The sequence below is a fragment of the Rhopilema esculentum genome, chromosome 8 (genome assembly GCF_057945365.1).
Source record: "Rhopilema esculentum isolate cy_ngs chromosome 8, ASM5794536v1, whole genome shotgun sequence".
Classification (NCBI taxonomy): Eukaryota; Metazoa; Cnidaria; class Scyphozoa; order Rhizostomeae; family Rhizostomatidae; genus Rhopilema; species Rhopilema esculentum.
Window position 1 is genome coordinate 11287221 of NC_142822.1, and position 20846 is coordinate 11308066.

Here is a 20846-nt window from a genome sequence, read left to right on the forward strand (position 1 = left end):
ATCATAACTTAAGGGTGAAAATTTTAAAGTTTATGTGATGAAAGAAAGAACAACATGGAAAAAGACTGCGATTGTGCGAAAAGAGAAAGTGAATAGAGAAAGCGAGAATGAAGATAATTTTACATGAATAATAGGATAAAATGGAAACTGAAGAATGAATCGAATCGTATGCCATTTAGGAAAGAGAAGAAAGCAAAAAATTCTTCAGTTCCTGCTCAGGAATTATCATCACATCTGTTACTTGTCTTCAGTTGATATTAAAGCCTTTCTACTAGAAGCCTTTCCGCCATGTGCATTTTCGTTCAATGACTGGGTAACAGTCATAAAGAACGACTAAACGCGAGAGAAGCGCGAGTCACACGCGTATGGAAAGTCCAATATTGTCAAAGACTTACGAGCAGGAAAAACAAATGACAACGAATGGCAAGCATATTGAACGACTGAACGCAAAAGAAGCGCGCATTATATGTGTACGGAAAGTCAAATCTAGTCCGAGACTTTTCGAGCAGGAAAGAACAAATGACAACTAATGGTGATTACATGGTAAAAACAAATGACGGGTAAAACAGGGATACATAAATCAATTTACCAGCCGAGGTTCAGTTGGCATCTTACCCTACAAGTGATACAAACTACAGAAAATATTGAATAAAAATAAAACTATTACAATGTTAAATAAACCTTCATCACTGGTACCAACACAGGAAACAACTTAGCGCCTATTGGAATTGACCGAGTAGAAAAATGAAAAATGCAAGATAGTGAGAAATAAGGCCTACTTGTGGCAGCGTAGTAAAAATAATAAAAAATCTGAATGGTTTGTAAGTCAAATGCGGGTAAAAACCCGAAACAATAATAAACCAAAAAAATGTTTGTAAAAATAAAATCAAGAAAGAATATTTCAAAATCGAGGGAATGATTAACGAAATAATTTGAGCAAACATGTACTGATCCTTCACTAAGAAAAGTTGCAGTGTCTCTATAATAAGTTTAGAGGGTTTTCAAATAAAAAGTCTAAACGTTATGGGAGATTTTGACAATTTTTTTAAAAAATATATCAGCTTTCGCAGGACAGAATATCTGGTTACGCAGACTATAAATAAAAAGAATATCAACAGAAGGAAAAACGCCAAAAAAACAAAAATGAGGTATAGACACTGGAAAGCAAAAAAAAGTGGGCGACATGAAATATTAGAAAGAGGAAAACATCAGAAGGATGAAGAATATAAGGAAAATATAAATCAGCGAATGAAAGACTGATGGACAGACAAAGAAAAAAAGCAACAAACAAGGAAGTCTAGAAAGCTGGAATTTGTCAAATGGGATAGCTGTCTACGTATTATTTTACACTGGAACGGAAAAATAAAAATATGATTTATTAAAGAGATATATCAGTTAATTTCATTGGTCAAGTACGTACATATAAGCAGCACTGCAATTAAGGATAAAACGAGAAAAACATTTGAATGAAAAAAAGCTTAAGTTGCAACAAACATGAAAATGCATTGGATACAATCGAAACGAGCTTCCCTGCATCGTCACTTTAATAATCTTGGATACTTAATCGTTTTATCTTAACGCTCATTAGAGTTATCAAGAGAAACGAGGACCCACCAACTGATTAAATAATAAATAAAAATAATAAACCAAACGTAGTTTCCAGTGTGATATCAAAATAAAAATAGACACGGCAGCATTCGCAATTTTTGAATACTAAAGAAGCCGTCTTTCAGCTAAAGGAGCCTTCCTGGGTGGTACCAGATGATGAAGGGGTTTTCCATCGTTCCAAAATCCGAGTCTCGGGTTTTCCATCGAGTCCATCAAGATTGTCTTTTGAAGATGTACTTTTACTGTCCATGAAAAAGGACTAAACAACACGAAGGCAGCAATAATAACAGAAACAAAACATAAAATTGCAATAAAAGAGCTTAAAATGACATTTGAAATAACAGTCATGCGATTTTCAATACACGTTTATTGGCAACTTGACTGAGTCAATAATTACTGCCGCCGTTTTAATGCCGCCATTATAGACAGTTCCGTAAGGACAAGTTCAGCTTTCTTTGGAGCCAAATGTTTCTTGTTTTAAATCAGCTAGCTCCCTTGGATAAAATCATTCTCAAAATCGTATCATACTTCGAAACAACATCTCACTGCTTTACGTTTGCTAATAAAAAGTACTTATGTCTTTCAACTAGTATCGTGGCCTTTTATGAGACGCCAACACTGGCTTTGGATCGTCCTGCCGTTTACCTCCAGCCGGGTCACGTGGTGCCTGAGGAATCAAGAATGGAATCGACTCACCAATTCAAACTGCAAAAACTAACAAAGGGCGCCATTTTGGAAATAGGCAACCTAGCTTGACTATTGGCATCACTGACAATCCTCGTTCAACAACTGGCCTATGACAATCATTCTTAGGGCATCCGAGCACGACCTCCAAGGTAGCATGCGCACAAGTCAAAAAAACTTAAAGAGCCTTATATATAATATTATAAGAAGAAAATAACAATGAATAATAAATGATAAAGAAATATCCATTTATTAACTCAAAAACAAAGAAACAAAAAGAAAAAACTCAACCAATCGAGAGTATTTGAAAAGAAGATATATTTTTTAACAGTCCCAATCATGTACAATAATTTGAGAGGAAATGATTATTGAAATTTTTACTCGAGTCTTTGAGAAAATTCTTCGGCTTCTATCTTATGTCGATCTTATGTCGACTCAAACTTTAGGAATTTCTAACGAGGTTTCTACTTTAATCCCTTTTTATTCAAAACTCAATTTTGAATTCTTTCTCTCAATTGAAAATAAGAATTGAAATCCTCACAAGAATTTAATTTTTGATGTACAAATGTCAGTTTGCGCTATGAGGGGCTGCACCGGCGCCATCTTGAAACGATTCCCCGTGACGTAATAGGAATGACAATATCGTTAACTAATGGTATGACAAATGGTGAGAGAGCAGTAAACTTTTAAAAGATTAGATGGGAAACAAAACAGCATGAGAGGAGAATTAAGTGTTAAACAAAATAGAAAAAAATTAGTAAATGAATAAAATATATATGAATATTTTGCATTCCAGACTATAAAAGATATAAAAAAATAAATAAAATAAAAGGATATCAACGAGAAAGTGGTCGAGATACTGCTTAATATAAGACACAACATTTCCTGCACTGCAATGGAATGGTCATGCACAGTAATTTTTGTATTTTCAGAAAAGCTTGAAAGGCTTAAAAAATTGAAAGTAAGTTACAAATAAGGCTAGATACGTTAAAAATAATAAACAAATATAACATTGAATAGGAGTAAAAACTAAAATTAAAATAAATCTCCAAAATAAAATTTCAAACTCAAAAAATAAAAAAAATCAAATTCAAGATTTCCAAAAACTGAGAAGATTTAAAGGTGATAGAAGAAGTGTGTATAGATGATTCAATAATTAGCTAGTAGACAGAATAAGTAAAAAGTTGCTTTATTTTTTGTAAATAATTTAAAATGAAGCAAAAAAATAGTAAAAGTCATAGAAACATGAATAAATGAAATTGCGGATCTCATCGGCTTAAAAAACACAAGATAGATCCCATTTCTTAATTGATTGACAAAAAGCGGCAATTGATTGACAAAAAGCGACAATTGATTGAATTAAGCGGCAATTGATTGAATCAAGCTGAACCGAACCCCGCACAGCAACCAGCCAAGATCAGCTAATACTTACACTGGAAGATGTGTACAGAACAGGTTTAGCAAAGTGTTGAGGCCTTTCACTGTTGGCTGCTTGCGTCACTGGGTACATCCAATTCATCCCGGAGGGGGCCTGAAAGGGCATATTAAGCTTCAACCCAGCATTTGGCATATAAGAATATAAGAATATAAGAACATAGGAGTATACGAATATATCAAAACCAAACCCACAAAACAGTGGCGATATAGTAAAATGTTTTGGACACTTGTATATACGTGAAATGAAATGCAATTTAATGTCAATAGTCTGAATCGCAGAGACGAAGCATCCTAACAAATCAATACATACCAGAGAACTTTGAGAGGCAGGTCCTGGCTGCTGTTGCTGTTGTTGCGGCCCTCCAATATGTCCCACGACCTGCGCACCACCTTGTTGTGGGGCGTTCTTTGAATGAAGTGGTTGCTGTTGGAAAGCTAAAAAACGAAAGAAAGGATGCAGTTCTAAGGTCAGTTTTTCTTATTTTTGATTGTGCAGGAAAAGAAACGTTTAACAGCATCAAAAAAACAATACGGTCGTTTTGTGATTAACTGAACGTCATCGAGGTCAAGTTAAAGTAAGAAGATGTGCCTCTTGCAAAACAAAACTCCTGATGCTTTGAATTACTCAAGTATGGAATCACGGATTGCCTTTAACAAGAACTTTACATACGTTGGCTAACTAAATTAAATCCAGTCAATTTAGATGTTGGGTATTCAATGGCCGAATCAAAGACAGGTTTATGTAGATGTGGCTAGTCCAGAAGACTATCGATCGTAGAAGAATACAGGATGTAATTGCAAGAATAAAAATGGAAACATATTTCCATAGAGACAGAACAAGATAAACTTCTAAATAGAAGCAAGGCAAACCGTATTACCATAGCTACCAACAGAATGCTGTTGCTGCAAAGAATGTTGTTGTTGCTGCTGTTGTAGTGGCTGTTGGAATTGTTGCATCTGCTGCGTGCGTTGGCCTGGGAATTGTGACTCTACTCGCTGCTGCTGCTGTTGCTGTTGGCCGACAGTTGGCAACGGAGCGACTCCACCCAACCCGCCATGACGCGAACTCAATAACTGGTTGTCAGCTGGACGCTGAGGTGGCATTTCTTTATGCTGAACAGGCCACGGTTGTTGCATGTTGTTAGGCTGCTGAAAACCGCTGGCAACAGGCATTGCCGGCTGAAACAAATGCAAACAAAATAAGGAGATCTTAAAACCGCAAAAAATCAGTGCCCGACATTTGTAACAATTTTCATGAAAGGAGAAAACGCCTTCTGGCACCAACACCTTACAATGGTGTTTAATTCAAGCAAAAAAGAGAGAGAAAAATTGGCATCTATCTACTGCTATTTGAAGCTTAATAATTTCGAAGATAATAAATCAACATCTGAAAGGACTTTACAACGCCATATAGCCTTTGTTCAAAAGAAATTAATACCATTGAACAAAATGCGTAAAAGTATAAACAAATAAAGGCATCTTGTCTCTCTGGGCAGGGACAAGACAAATTTGGTGAATACCAGTTCAATGAAAAGTTAAAGAGTCACCTGGATAGAACTCGGCTGCATTTGGTACTGTCCCTGCAGCTGCTGTGGGATTGCACCAGGTGGCTGTTGGAGGTTACCCCCTGGCTGCTGTTGTACCGGAGCAAGGCCATGCTGGGGCGCTGCAGCACCAGCATGTGTCTGCTGTGGAGCAGCCTGCTGGGCCTGCCACGGGGGAGGTGGCACGTTTTGGGGCTGGAACTTGGCAAGCATGCCAGGCATAGCTTGCTGAAACTGCGAGGCAGACGGGTATTGTTGTTGCGTTGCTGCTTGCTGTGCTGACAGCTGTGGTGAAATTTGCTGATTTATTTGAGACTGTGAAGGTTGATGTGGTTGTGTTGCTGGTGATGGCTGGGGCTGCAAATAAAAGTATAAGATATATCGATTTAAATTCACAGACTTTTCGGATAAACTTCAAAGCCACTTCCGCCCGAAATAAAGAAATACAGGACTGCTAAAAAGCCTAAACGCCCAAATGGGAGATCAACATAGAAAACGTTTTGTCAACCAGCTTTGCAACTTCCTGTATCTTTTGCCATCCTCTGGCCTCGAGAATCTAGTGGTATAAAATGACTTCTGAAGGTCGAAGATTTCACTCTCATCAACTTCGACTCCATAAAAAAAACAAAAAAAACCAACCAAAAGGGAGAGTCAACTTGAAATAAAGCCATCAAGACGCAAGCCTATCTACAAATTTACTTTAAAAATTTATCACAGAGCACTCTGAAACACTTAGAAGAGAGACTGAGGTAAGAGCCTTGTGCAACAACAAAAGCTATATTTCAGATACATTACAGTCGTATTTACACTAAGTTCGTACAATAATGTCGTATAGAATCTAGTAACGAAGCTGTGATAGCGAAACTGTACGAGCACGCCTTAGAGTTGCAAATGTGCAATGATTCACTGATCCTGACTCGTTGATCTATTGACTTGATTGTTGAAATGACACGAATTGGAATTGACATGAAGTAGAAACTGGCCTTTACTTGCAGTATTATCCGTCTAATTCATTGTATTCTTAAGCCTTTAGGAAACTGACAAGTATCAAGAGAGGAAATATCAACATTTGCAATGAAAATAAATCTAGTGAATCCCATTAGATATTTCGATGCTAATGCAAAAGGCATCAAAGTAATACCTGGACGACAGGAGCTGTCACGGAGCCTGGCTGTTGCTGAGCTGTGCGTGTCGCCTGTTGGGTTTTGGCCATTTGTAGAATGGACTGCATGTGTTGATAATATTGCTGATAGTACTGCGCATATGCTTTTGCCTGCGCGGCCAAATTCGCAGCGTCCTTTGAGCCCGGAGCAGACTAAAACAGACATAAACAGTAATTGCATATATCACTGTTGCATAAATATTCTGCAGGCGAAAGCTTATACTATATTGAACTGCTGAGAGCTCAGAGCACTGACGTCATTTTTCCAAAGCAAATTCAGTCACGTCAGAAAAACATCAGATTTTCAGGAGGGGTCTAAAGACTTCCCTTTTGAACCTGAGTAACCCGAACACGAACTCCTTGTTTGAGTAGCATCAATGGCTTTTCTATTTTGGGTGTTACTTTCTCTAATGAATGATTGACCTAATGTATTACTTAGTATCTTGGAAGGGGTTCGTGTTGAAATATAGAGGAAAGGAAAAATTGCATAAAAAATAAAAATCAATAGAGATATTGGTTCTAAACAACTGTGAACACTGACAAAAGTATAAGCGGATAATTTGATTGGGGGGAGGGGGGGTTCAAAAGGTGTGAGATAAAGAATGGCCCGTTAATCCTCAACTATTTGCCCAATATAACGAAGATTTTTCCTTTCGATGCACATGGAGAAGGGGGAATAACTTACAGGTTGCTGGCTGATTGCTTCTTGTTGCTTTGCCAGTTGCTAAAAACAGAAAAGACACTGATTAAGGGAGGCTTTCAAAGGAAGGATGGTTGAAGTGTTTAAGGATAATGTAATTGGAGCATTTTTAGGGCTTTAAAAAATGGAAAAATAAATGCGCATCTTGTCGTAAAAATGCAACACCTTAGAACACAACATAGGTCACAGCAAAACGGGAAAATTATAAGAGATGAAAAACAGATTGAAAGGACCATGAATAAATTGAAAGAACCATGAACGACAAAAGGTAAGAAGCAACATCAAAATTGTCTACGTTGTGTCGTGCTTTTTAGCCAATAAAATCCTCTAGACGCTCAAAAGGCCTGATTAGCTGAACATGAAAGTGCATACCTCATAATACTGTGCATACTGCTGAGCTGCCGACGCTGCTGCAACATAAGTATCTAGTTGACTTGCCACTGGTTGAGTAGCAGCGCTTCCTGGGGCTTGCTGCAATGAAGGCACACCTGGTTGTGAGGCAGCACCCTGTTGCAGTTGGACCGCGCCTGCAGCTGGCAAAACATTTGCCCCTGGTATTGATGGCATCTGCAATGCAGTCATTGCTGGCACAGTTGGCATGGACATCGCAACACTTGTCGTTGTGGTTGTCATCACTGGTGCTGATGAAGGAATAAAACTGGCAGTTGGTTGGTTTTGAGCTGGAAAGTAAATACCTTGCTGCTGCGGGGCTGGCGGGGCTTGCACTGGTTGCATCAAGGTTGGTGCAGATGAAACAGGTTGTCCTGGAGCCTGCTGTGGAAACAGTTGCGTTGGAGCAGAGGAAGAGCTAAGCGGGCCCTGCATTTGCGGCGGCATTGTGTTGGGCCCGTGTCCTGGGAATTTTGGCTCGCCAAGAGGAGGCGCAAAGCGCTCTTGTTGTGCTACTGGTTGTTGCTGCTGCCATGGAGGTTGGGGGAATCTTTGGTCCTGTGGCTGAGACATACCTCTGGGGCGCTGATCTTGGAAAGCTGTTGGTGCTTCAAACCTTGGTGGTGGAACACCATGGCCAGACATAAAGTCATTTCTAGGCATTTCCTGCAAGTCACCAACCTGTCATATGTATGTAGTTGTATTTCACAAACCGATATCATGTTATGAAAAAATTACCGCAAAATCGTCACTTTATTCTCACTTGGCTAAGATCTCTATTGTACGTTTAATTGCGCATGCAGTTACACAGTGTTGCAACTTCAATCAACCAAATGCCCCAGTGTTTTGGAATTAGATTTGCAGAAAGCAAGTAGACATATAAATTAAGTTGAGCTGGTCCAGTGGTCTTCTAGCTTTCAAAAATTTTTACGTTAAACATTTATTATCTGTGTGTTGGCTTTCACTCAAAGCCTGCTGCATAATAATAACTAAAATGGTTACATGCACAAATTCAGACCTGAAAAAATGAAATATCGCAGCTATTTATAGCACGAGCCTATTTATAGCACGACAAACATCTAATACCAAATATCCTTACCTGAGAAGGCAACGGCAGTGGTTGTCTATCATGGGGCGGGGGACCACTTCCAAAATGGCCCTGAGCAGGAGGTCCCTGGTTTGGTCCATAATTGGCCGGCGGCAGTCTTTCACGTGGGAATTGCTGTTCAGGTGGCTGTTGTTGTTGCGGATGTTGATCAGGTGGTAAACGTTGTCTTTCATCAAACCGGGGTTGAAAAGGTTCCCGGATGTCATTCCTTCTGAAACGATCTACATCATCTCTTTGCACCATGTCTCTAGGGAAATGCTCTCTTTCATGTCCTCTCAGTTCATCATGAAAATTACGGCCTCGTTCATCTAAGTGCCCTGCAGGGGGAATACCCTGTCTTTCTCTCGGCCACCTTTCATCAGTGGGAGGTTCATTGTAATCTTTTCTTGGAGGAGGCTCTTTCCAAGGCGCTCTTTGCTGGAACGGAGGTCTGGGCTCCTTGATTTGGAAGAGCAGAAAACAAATTAGCCTTAGACAGTAATCGAATTGACTAAGAGTACATTCGAAGTAACAGGTTGAGCCAGTTAGAAAGGCCATTGGCATACGTTATAAAACTTTGTACAATACCTTTTGCAGAGTTATGTTCATTTAGGATTAGGACCCTTTACAAGCAGCGCTATTGATCTACGTGTAGAGCTAAATTACATACATAAAAACAGAGTTATGTTCATTAAAGATTAGGACCCTTAACAAGAAGCGCTATTGATCTACGGGTAGAGCTAAATTACATACATAAAAACAGAGTTATGTTCATTTAGGATTAGGACCCTTAGCAAGCAGCGCTATTGATCTACGTGTAAAGCTAAATTACATACATAAAAACAGAGTTTTGTTCATTAAAGATTAGGACCCTTAACAAGCAGCGCTATTGATCTACGTGTAGAGCTAAATTACATACATAAAAACAGAGTTATGTTCATTAAAGATTAGGACCCTTAACAAGCAGCGCTATTGATCTACGTGTAAATCTAAATTACATACATAAAAACAGAGTTTTGTTCATTAAAGATTAGGACCCTTAACAAGCAGCGCTATTGATCTACGTGTAGAGCTAAATTACATACATAAAAACAGAGTTATGTTCATTAAAGATTAGGACCCTTAACAAGCAGCGCTATTGATCTACGTGTAAAGCTAAATTACATACATAAAAACAGAGTTTTGTTCATTAAAGATTAGGACCCTTAACAAGCAGCGCTATTGATCTACGTGTAAAGCTAAAAATATCATCTGTACAGCAATGCAACTAAAAATATCACCATTAACAGCCGTATAGGATATATGAAAGCAAATATTGTGAAAAAACAAAATGAATGATATAAAAAACCAAGTATTGGTTCTAACCTCTCTTGGCTCATTTGGTGTATGTTCTCTTGGGTATCCTCGATGAGGGGAACGCTCCCGCGTCCAGGGCTCTTCATGTCCTATAAGACATGATCAAATATTCCAAAAGATTACAATAAAAATTTCCTCATTGCAAATGCAGATATTCCTATTAAAAAGCAACGGTAAAACACTGGGAAAATTGTACCATTGCTCAATTTCTTTTTATCTAAATCTTCTTACTTCTTATGCTACAGATTCCACAACAATAAAAAAATAGTCTACATATTGCAGGCGGCAACATCGTTTATAAAAAGTAGTTTCTATCCTTACAAAGCAACTTTAAGATTAAAAGGAAATGGCTGCTGAAGTGATAACAAGATGAAAGCGACTTGCATGAAACTAGTAAGAAATGTCGAAGATCTGATTCCAATAAAAAACAGAGTATAACACTTGATCGAGACTATAAAAATTCGATGTATATAGAAGAGACAAACCAGGAGGTGGCCCTCTATGTCCATCGCTGCCAAACCGTGACTCTCTTCCTCTTTCGCTACGTGCATCAAAATCTCGTCTTCTGTCAAAAGGAGGCCTTCTTTTCGGGTCTTCACGTTGCTAAGAGAACGCAAATTTAGAATTGTACATGAAAGCATTCTTACCAAAAATGAACATCCCAATGCAAAAATTGACCCAAAATTCGTCTCCCTCTTTAAATGCAATTCAAGACTGAGCTCTCCGATACAAACATTTTTCGCAAAAATCAAAATAAAAACGCCGCTAAATTTGTAATTTGTATTATATTCGACACTGGCACAGTCCTATCTAGCCCAAACTTTTCATGCTTTAAAAAGCAAAAAGCTTGCAAAAACTAAAGACCAGCTGAAAACAGCATTGAAAATGCAAAAAAACAAGGGAACATTCAAAGGATGGACAAGTTAGATTAAAACTCAAATTATCAATCGATCTGGTAAAGTTGATCACCTTGTAGCAGAAACGTAAATGAAACGGCACTAAACATAAACCAGGCAAAAAGGGACTTTAATAAACACAGTTAAATAAATGCATTCATAGCTCAAGTCTCTCTCTTCAAACTCTTCAAAAATGCCAAAGTTTCGCCACCATTCATGTGAAAAAATAAAAACAATTAAAATTCAGACCTCATTTGGAGGCTCCCTGGCAGGACGACCTCTCTGATCTTGAAAGTGAGGCTGCGATCCTCGATGTCCGTCAAATCCACCCGGCTCTTCAAACTCATTATGCAATTCAGCTCGATCACGTGACCAGCTGTTTCTTTCCGTGTCAGCTCGTTCTTGCCCTTTGTCCCAAATCGGTCTTCTGTTATCCGGTACATCTCTCCAAGTCCGTCTTTCCTCCATCTCTTCTGGCTCGTGCCAAGACCTGTTCCTTTGACCTGGCACCTGTCTGTCGTCTTTGATGTCACGTGAGGGAGGATTGCGCCTGTCAGAGTCAAATCTAATATTTTCTCTAACTGGAGCACCTCTGGGGTGAAAAGGAGGCTCCCTTCGAAGTGGCTCATCAGGCAGTGGCCTACCATGTGGACCCTTCGAGGGAAAACGGTCTTCAGGTGGAAAATTGGGTCTGTTTTGATCTGGTATGGAAGGCCCCCTGGGCCTTGGTGGTCTAGGTAAGGGCCCTTCTGGTTGCCTTCCTCTAGACTGAGGGTCAGTGTGTAGTAGTGGTCTATCTTGGGTAGGAAACTGACTCCTAGGCCTTGGACCCCGAGGTCCAGACGCAAAATCTCCAGAAAACCGTGGCCTTTCAGAACGTAAATCTCCCCTTAAATTTCCTGGTCGAGGCGGCCTACCATCCAGGGGAGCAGGTGGCCCCCTAGGATTGGATTGACCAAACCCTCCTCTTTGAACAGGAACATTTGGTGGCCCTCTAGGGCCGACTCCCCGTGGTGGTCCACCTAGGGGCCCTACTGGGCGTGGAGGTCCACCTGAGGGTCCAACTGTGCGTGGAGGTCCACCTGAGGGTCCAACTGTGCGTGGTGGTCCACCTTGGGGGCCCACTGCTCTTGGGGGTCCACCTGGGCCTGGCATTCTCTGTCCTCTTCCACCCACATTAGCACCAAAACCAATATTTTGTTCAAACCCCATATTTCGAATTGGACGGTTCGGTGCAGGCCTTGTTGGTGTTCCAGGGTTCCTTCTAAAGTCGATCGGGCCAGGAGGTCTGGGCCCTGGGGGACTAGGCAGTAGTGCAGCCGGGCGTGAACTCTGTGGCAGCTGTTTGGTTGCCGTACTTATCTTGTTTCGGGGTTGTTCTGGCTTCTTTGGAGGGGCTGCAATATCTTTGTTATTATTTAGTCTTGTCTCAGTTGATGACGTAAGATTGTTGGTCACAGTGCTCTCTACGACTGTTCTTGTTGCCTACAAGAAAATCATTGTTCCTTCAATTAATTGTGTCTAATTACAGACAGGGAAGAGAAATCCGATATCTTGACAACTTCAATACAATTTTCATTCAATTCATATTTTTCAACAACAGTAGCCTTGCCATTTTGCCGATACTACTTTACATAGAACCCAATATAAATATGGAAGAGTTGGCGTATGCTTGACATCCCGCCCAATTTGTCCCATATCTCAGGCCCCCAAATGAAATAGACTTCTGCCCATTTAGTGTTTTAAAGAGGAACTTGTGGTCAGAAAAATATATTCACCTGAAATTGGGGTCCACCAAACGAGGTTGCAGCCAGTCGACCAGGCGAGCTAAATGAGACCCGCATCGTTCCGCCATTAATACTGTTACCGTCGAGTTCTTTCCAAAGCTTTTCCGCATCCTCTGGGGATTTGCAATCAACAAGCGCAAAATCACATGGTTTCCCAGTGGAATCGTTCAAAGGAATCTGCAATAGAAGCATTAAAAGTCTAGTTAGAGCATCAATATTTATTATTGAAGAAAAAGCAAGAAATTACATATGTAAGCAATATATTTATTGTTAATTAGCCGAGCTTAAAGAGAACCCTGAGGCCTGGCAGTAAAAGAGCATCAAATGCCAATGTCGTGCTCTTTTCATAATGTTTCATTTCTCAACCATATTTAGTAAAATTTAGTAAAAAGGATGTGGTGCTAAAATTTTGCAAAAATCAACCCCCTTTTTTAAATATTGACGACTTAAGACAAAACAAAATTGAAATTCCAAAAAAATATTCCTACCTTGCAGAATGGTACTTGGACATGTTTGTCAAAAAGCTCTTCAATTTGTTCACTTTTGGTACTTGCAGGAAACTGGTTGACATACAGAGTCTGTGACTGCAAATCATAGTACTCATTAAGACCAGGGTTCGCCAAATTTACCCTCAAGCCTTTGTGCACAGTACCAAGCTCTTTCAAGGCCTTTTCAACAGCAGCCTTGTACGTGAATTCCACAAATCCGTAGCCTTTGCTTTGGCCAGTAAGGTCACTTCTCATTAGAATGACGCGTTCAACTTCGCCAAATGGTTTGACAATGTTTTTAAATTGCAAAGCGCTGTAGGAATATGGAATGTTTCCCACAAACACCAAGAATTCGCCTTGAGAAAACGAAGCTGCAACCATATTTCCACGAAATAGCTTCCCTTTAACAAACGACATTGCTTTTTCGGCCTCCTCCGTATTTTTCAATAAAACATGGGCTAAAAGGGCAAAGATAAATGGTAAATATCAAATCATTGGGCATTGGGCCTATGAAATCAACCTCTAAAAGAAAGCTTTATCTTTATCTTGCAATATCCAGACCTATGGGCACCTCCACAGACTGATTATTTTTCAATTCCCAGAAGCCTTCAAAACCGTTCAGACGCTAAAACCCACGCAACTAATACTCCAACAGCTAGAATGAGAACATTGTGAGCAAAATGTTGTGTTTCAATTGAGCATGTTTTGTTTCAGCTTTTCAAGCTACCTTCAACTTTTCAAGCTAAAGGATGCAGTTTTTTCAACAAGTTCCAACTGCAGACAACAATTACAACACCAGGTCCATAAAATATTCACAAATATGAACGCACAAATATAAGAATACTATTTAGAATTCTACAGTACAGTACAAAAATAAATACAATTACACTAAATGATGGCCTAAATAACAATAAAACGTTCAAAATATCACCAAATTAAGAATCATCTGCATCATTCATCTGGCACTAAACCGGCAACAAAAAGAAAACATGGAAAGCTTTCTAAATCTTTATAAATGTAACCAAACGATCTTAACAATGGAACTTAGAGATGCGCAATTTGATGAAAGATAACAAAATACATACCAAAACCTTTTTCGTTAACTAAAATATACACCACATCAAAGTTTTTCAACAATGTCTGTGACAATTCCTACAAAGAAGGGAAAAAGGTACAGGTCAAAAGATGAAACATCACTGGAAAAAGATGCAACGATGTCACAGAACATATAATGAAACATTAGTATCAAGAGCATAACAATAGCAGAATGAAGAAATATCATATTAGTGCAAAGTCTCTTATACAGTTGCCTAATTGTGAAACCAATCTTATTGAGATTCAAATTCCCCTCAATCTGGACTATTGTTTTATTTTTGGAATAAATTAAGCAGTTGTTTTGTCAGCCAATGAAAGTGCAGAATTTTAATTTTACACCAATTAATTGGTGAGAACTCGAAAATAAATTAATTTCGTGCGCGAGTCGAAAAAGACAAAGATTGTCTTCTTTTGTTTCTGGTGAGAAACTCTGACGTAGTTGGTGAGAAACTCTGACGTAGTTGATGAGAAACTCTGACGTAGATTATCCATTGAAAAAGAATAGCGAAATTCTGGTGAGAACTCAGGAGTTCTCACAGGCTGGACGATTCAATTCAATCAAGTAAAGTAGGGTAAACAAAGCCTGCGAAGATCGCAGTAAATCAAAAGTAGATTGTCTCAAAGATGTGGAAACTTCTCTAGGTTCCTGCTATCAATCATTTATTTTCTTCTTGACCTGAGAATTATTTGGGTTGCAATTTTTCAAGCTTATAATAGTCGTGAAGTTATACCAAAATGTTTTTATTTAGTTCAATCAAGGAAAAGTTGTTTTCCTTTGCTGTGCAAGGTTTCAGGTTTGTGCTAATCCTACTTTTAATTTTTCTTATTTTTACTTCATTTTTGCCTTGTGATAAATCTATACCAAGCTTTCGACCTGTGACAAGATTAGTTGCATCTTATAGATATATTTTAAGGGCTTTAAGTCTACTAGAGTTTGGCCTTACTTAGGCCTTGTAAGTCTGCATTAATTTGACTATCATATACATGGTTTTAAACAAACTGAGCTGGCTGGCTTTTTATTCTGTTGCATCAAAAAGTAGTATATGTTGAAACATCCCCATAATTAAGTCATGTTAAATACTAACCAGGTTTTCCAGGCACAAATTTCTAATAATACTCATTTTCAAATTACGCCCATTCATGCAATTCCTTCTTTCCAGTTTTATTTCTGGATCCGCCTCTGATATGAAAAACACTGGCACAAAGTTTGCAGGCAAAAATTTGACAATCAAAAAGTAGAACATGTGCATTACAAAGTTGCTTTGGAGTGCTATCCACTGACAAAGAAATAAAGACAAAGCAAAAGACAAGAAACTGGAAGGGATTTTTTAAGGAAGATGGCAATTGCAAGCTGATTAGAAGGAATCTAGATAGATAAATTAGTGCCTTTTTGTAAAAATGAATCACAAATATCATGAAATGGTGAGAAATTGTATTATATTTATCAATGTTTGTCCAATTATGAAAAATATTTTAAGAATTGGTTTCTTTCTGTTTTGGAACTTTGTGCTTAAATTTGTAATTAAAGGTTTGCTAAAAGTGCAGCTGCCTCTTCATTGCTTGATGCACATGAGAAAGAGCAAATGGAGACAGGGAATGGATAAACCATTTCTGAACTCATCAGCTTTTTAAAATCAGAAACAGGGTTTTATGTCCGATTATTAAAGACCTTCTAATAAAATATAAATAAGCAATGAACAATGCATAAAAAATAATGGTTCATCAAATTTTCAGTGGTCAAGGGAAGACCTGCATCAGGAGAAATTTCAAGACTTGTCATGAACAGAATCAATTTCTGGGCTTGTCATCTGGCCTAGGATAATTTGACAAAGCAGGAACACAAAGATACCAGTTATCCTTAGTAACAGTACTAAAGAATAAGCAACCCATTCAAGAAATCTTACAGCAATTTTGAAAAAACACATTCAACTAAAGGAACTGATCGGAACTCAATGGAAATTATGTATTATAATCATGAACACGCCTTTACGTGAGAAATAGTCCACACGAGTGGCCCATTGCTCGTGCAATTTCTCTTGAACTAGCGATCGCTCTGATAGTGAACAAATCGACCCTGTTATAAGGAACCCTTTTGTTTGAAGTAACACCAAATGAAAAATAACTGCTGCGATGACCTTTAATGCACTCCAAGAAAGACTAAACCCCCTTTATAAGTGTGCTTGGTTTATGAACTTTATGTACATCGTAAAGGTCATAAAGACGTTATTGATGGATGATTGCAAATGTTGTTCCATCCCTTTTTAAAAAAGCCTTTACTGTCCAGATAATGTCTTAAGTGCTATTGTAGATCAAATGCTAAGTACCCAAAGTATTCCTAAACATTCGCTATGAAATTGATTTTCAAATGCATTTTTATGTTGAGATGTGACTAAGTCAGCTTACTTAGATTTCCACATGAGATATTGTCTATGTCACTTGCTTGGTTCACAAGAGATACAATTTACCATTTGGCACAAGCAATCAAATGCTTGTGTGGTTGGGTTTGCGTGAGTGCTGACGGGATTGCGAGTGATCCCTGGCATCAAACAAAAAGGCCTGCATGAAAGAATATTTTGTGCCTGAAAGCAAAAAGTCAAGTAAAACTATGCTTGCATGTAAACTTCAAGGGTGCAACTTGTGGTCAGACATTGATGAATTGGTATTGATGTTTGGAAAACTGCATTTCTATTAAGTTCACAGTTCCACTCAGTCCTGATACAACAAGTCAATTGGTAAAAGCAGATACCATATCAATATTTTCCTGAACTACAATTGCATGTAAAAATGAAAAGAGGATATTTGAATCGTTAAAGCTGTAGTTTTTCGACAAAAAATTGGAAGATTTGCTTCTAGCAATTGAGCAATATTGCCTTATTTTTACAATTACTTTTTGTTTGGAGGAGATAGATGTCATGTGCAGGCCAGAAACTAGGTATCTGCAGCAAATATAACATACAAAAATGTCAAATCTGAAAATCAGTACCTCGAAAGTATGCAGGGCAGAAAAATGTATTAAGCTAGGTATTTTCCCATGTTTTTGTCCTTAGACTGTATTGCCGTTTTCTGTTTTTGCAGGTTTGACCATTCAAAATCATACTTTTCACTCTTTTCCACATGCAATAGTTTCATCTTTAGGTATGATTCTACACATGCACACCTGTTTGCTTATTGTTTTGATGTTGTGATAGAAATTAACATTTCATAGAGTTGCCTAGAAATTTTTGTGTGAATGGGCTAATCAATTTATTTCGTCCAAATTCCACTGGTAAAAAGGCAGTCTCTTGGAAGCCTTAAAAAATTGTGCATTCCCCTTTTTGCCTAAACTGACTCTGTTATTTCAGACCTTTTTTCACTTTCATTTTTTTCATTTAACGTTTAACAGTAATAGAAGCAAGTTATAGTTAAAAAAAATCAAATTTCCTTTGGATAGTGCATCTTAAATAAACTGCTCAAAAGTGATTAATTTAAAGATTGAAAGGCAATTAGAATCTCAGATGAGTGCCAAAAAATTAGAAGGTAAGTGCCAAAAAATTCTGAAAATAAGCATAATCCAAGAGTTAGCACCATCTGAAAGTGAGTGTGATTTTTAATTTCCAAAAATACATGCTATGCTGAAAGTAAGTGCCCAATGAAAGTGATGCTATCAAAAATAAAGCCAGATAGGTGCCATAGGCTCCAACACAAGTTGGAAAGTAGAAGGGTGCAAGGCAGGAGCAAATAAAAAACTCATAACAGAAAATTTTGTTAAAAACATCTATTGTTTTGCAAATATGTGGGGCATAAGAAAACTGACCAATCGCAAGTCGTTATTTTGATGTTACTTGACAAGTTGGGTATACAAACCCCTTTTCATATGGACACATTACCTTTAAAGGCTTTACATGCTTGTACCTTTAATGATGTGCAATGAAACATGTAATCATCATTTTCCGTCCATTTCTATCCAAAAAATTTATTCACTAAATGTTATGCTTTACCAAGGGTTCATATATATATTTATAAATCCATTTCAATTCAACTAGCAATATTTACCTGGGTCTTACATTAAACAACTGGTAAAAACGTGTTTCATGATATACATTCATGATATGGAAAATATCAGCACTTGTTGCTTCTCAAGAGTTTTTTTATTAGATGCATAGTTTTCACAACACAATCCTTTATGTATCTTTATATGCTGGTAAAAGGTTCCCCTTCATATTTTTGTATTCTATATCAAAACAGAGCATATAAGAGATTTTTTAAGTTGCCTGTAGAAATTTTTGACATTTAATTGCTTCCATATAATGTTTTGTGCAAACCAGTTAATCGCATGAAGTTTTTTTAATTCTAACTGTTTCCTAATTTGTTTTGCATCGAGTTCCGACCTTTCTTATATTTTTTTGAATTCAAGTACTCATTTCTAATTGAAAGTTTATCATAAAATGAGTGTACACTATCTGAGATTGTAGCGAAAATAGATTCCATTCACTGATAGCTTAGAATCCAACTTGGCTGAACCTAACTCGGATGCCAGTTACGCTCAATTCATAAAAAAACTAACTGAAAGGTTACCTTTGTCGAGCTGTCACGCGGTATTCCACCGATCTGTATCCTTCTCCTGTTATAAAACGCTTTCCTCGACTCATCGATTGCGACCTTCTTGTCCTTTTCAAGCAATGTGGGAAGTTTGCTGGCAATTGGGCCAGTAGGCCCTAGAGATGTCATCTTTTCTTCTGGTTTACCGGGCGAACCATTGAGAACCATGATGAATAATCTCGCTACAAATAACTAATTAAAATTCCAATCACCATTCGCACAGTAAAATCCAGGATCACTTTCCACATTCACAAGCGGCCATGATTTTCCCAACAAGATTCGACATCTGCGCACATTTGCATTTTCAAAGCTCATCCTCCTTTTCATGTCCAATACGAGGCAGCACATTCTGTTGGCAACCATGGCTGATTTTGAAAAGTTCATTTTTGAGTAAAAAGAAAAGAATAGATTTTTGTAGGAAATCACTTCGTTGAACTTTGCTTTGCAATTTTCAGAAATTTTCTGAGAATCAAAATGCTAAAGAGCTTCTTTTTAAAGTTAACAGTGACATAGAACAGAACACCTAATCAAGGGCGATCTTCTTTTTCATGTCAAGCAAAGATTATATACATATTCTGTTTTATGGCAGTCGTGGAAGTAAGAAAAACAACGGTCCTGTCTCAGCTTAAAATTCTTTGAACAAAGCTAAATTAACAGTAATCCATTACGAATTTTCAAATGGCTGTATCACATAAAACATGCAACCGATTTAACTGATTTTCTAAATTCACAGACATTTTAACAAGCTTTTTCTGCTCGTGCGTTCAAAATTGAAGATTTAGTGGTCAATCGTTATTATCCTACGACTTCAATATTTTGCGACCCTGGTGGTTCTATCCACAAGGAAAACAAGTAACAGCTTGTCATTGCATGGCCAATAGCAGAAAGAACAATTTTTGAAACAATTAAAGTATTGCGCATACTGCAAATTAGATGAACACATATTCCTTGCACAACACAAAGTTTCCTTGCTGGTGCCAAAGATGCCACTCTTATGTTCTATTCCAGTGACGTTGCCATTATGGATCATAGATCAGAAAATTTACTTTGGGTCAAAATCTTACCATGGATCAAAAAATTTAAGTTGTTTAGCACGGGGCCCTAGGCCATGGCCTAGTTGGCCTTTGGGTTAATCCGGCTCTGAGAGTAGAAATAAACAATGCACCTAAAACTCAACATCGAACATGAAATTATTCTCGCCGTTTTACCAGCTAAGGATGGTTTTACATCTACGTTTTACAAAAATCAAAGTCAAACAATCTAAATAAACAATATTGGTCTGCATTAAATAAAGCAGAAGATCGTGAACCTATCCCTAGCTCGTGGAATGATAATATTCAAGTCCCAATACCTTTAAATGTAGATGGGAAAAGAGTCATCAAGTTGCTGCAAAACCTTGGCATGCATAAAGCTCTGGGCCCTGATGAAATCCCCTCCAGATTCCCAAAAATATATGCCCTAACCATATCACCAGTCTTAGCAAAGATGTTCCAAAGGTCTCTTTATCTAGAAGTTACCCAAAATGAAAGGCGAATGTTACACCAGTCTTCAAAAAAGAGAACAGAAACGACCCTAGCAACTACAGGCCTATCTCACTCATGTGCAAAGCATGCAAAATCCTTGAACATATTGTTTGTTCCAAAATTGCTGATCATCTTGAAACCTACAACGCATTGTATGAAGCCAAGCATGGTTTTAGAAATCGTTGTTAGTGTGGAACACAATTGCTTTTTCGCATTGATGACATCGCAAGCTCGCTAGAGAGAAGTGGCCAAAACAATGTTACACTCAGACTTCCAAAAAGCTTTTGATAAGGTACCACATAAGAGAATCATTCACAAGTTGGAAAATTATGGAATTAGTGGGCATCTGTGCAAATGGATTTTAAACTTCTTGTTAAATCGTTGTCCTTAACAGCATCAACTTCGAAAAAGTGAAAGTAACATTACGTGTCCCTCAAGGATCAGTCTTTGGCCCCATTTTATTCATACTTTTCATCAATGACTTACCAAAAGCATAGAAAAACAAAGTGTG

At 38.0% G+C, this 20846-nt stretch overlaps 1 protein-coding gene across 4 annotated transcripts in view; it reads right to left on the reverse strand.

The window, feature by feature from the left end:
* The window catches only part of LOC135694680 (uncharacterized), a 32153-nt gene extending 13026 nt beyond the window's left edge, over positions 1–19127 (reverse strand). For 2 of the 4 annotated variants that reach the window (XR_010517190.2, XR_010517189.2), the window contains exons 1-15: positions 18789–19127; positions 14225–14291; positions 13140–13597; positions 12643–12828; positions 11114–12349; positions 10454–10571; positions 9978–10057; positions 8625–9071; positions 7508–8206; positions 7121–7159; positions 6415–6588; positions 5277–5630; positions 4608–4908; positions 4040–4164; positions 3725–3823 (exon numbers count right to left, since the gene is read on the reverse strand). Coding sequence is in view for 2 of the 4 variants with exons in the window: in XM_065213505.2 (XP_065069577.2) it covers positions 2195–2275; positions 3725–3823; positions 4040–4164; positions 4608–4908; positions 5277–5630; positions 6415–6588; positions 7121–7159; positions 7508–8206; positions 8625–9071; positions 9978–10057; positions 10454–10571; positions 11114–12349; positions 12643–12828; positions 13140–13597; positions 14225–14291; positions 18789–18980 (4656 nt within the window). In the remaining 2 variants the exon portion in view is untranslated. Of the gene's footprint in view, positions 1–520; positions 2276–3724; positions 3824–4039; positions 4165–4607; positions 4909–5276; positions 5631–6414; positions 6589–7120; positions 7160–7507; positions 8207–8624; positions 9072–9977; positions 10058–10453; positions 10572–11113; positions 12350–12642; positions 12829–13139; positions 13598–14224; positions 14292–18788 lie in introns of those variants that run through there. The other 2 variants (XM_089109626.1, XM_065213505.2) reach the window with 2 other exon arrangements.
* Positions 19128–20846: the final 1719 nt, after the last annotated feature.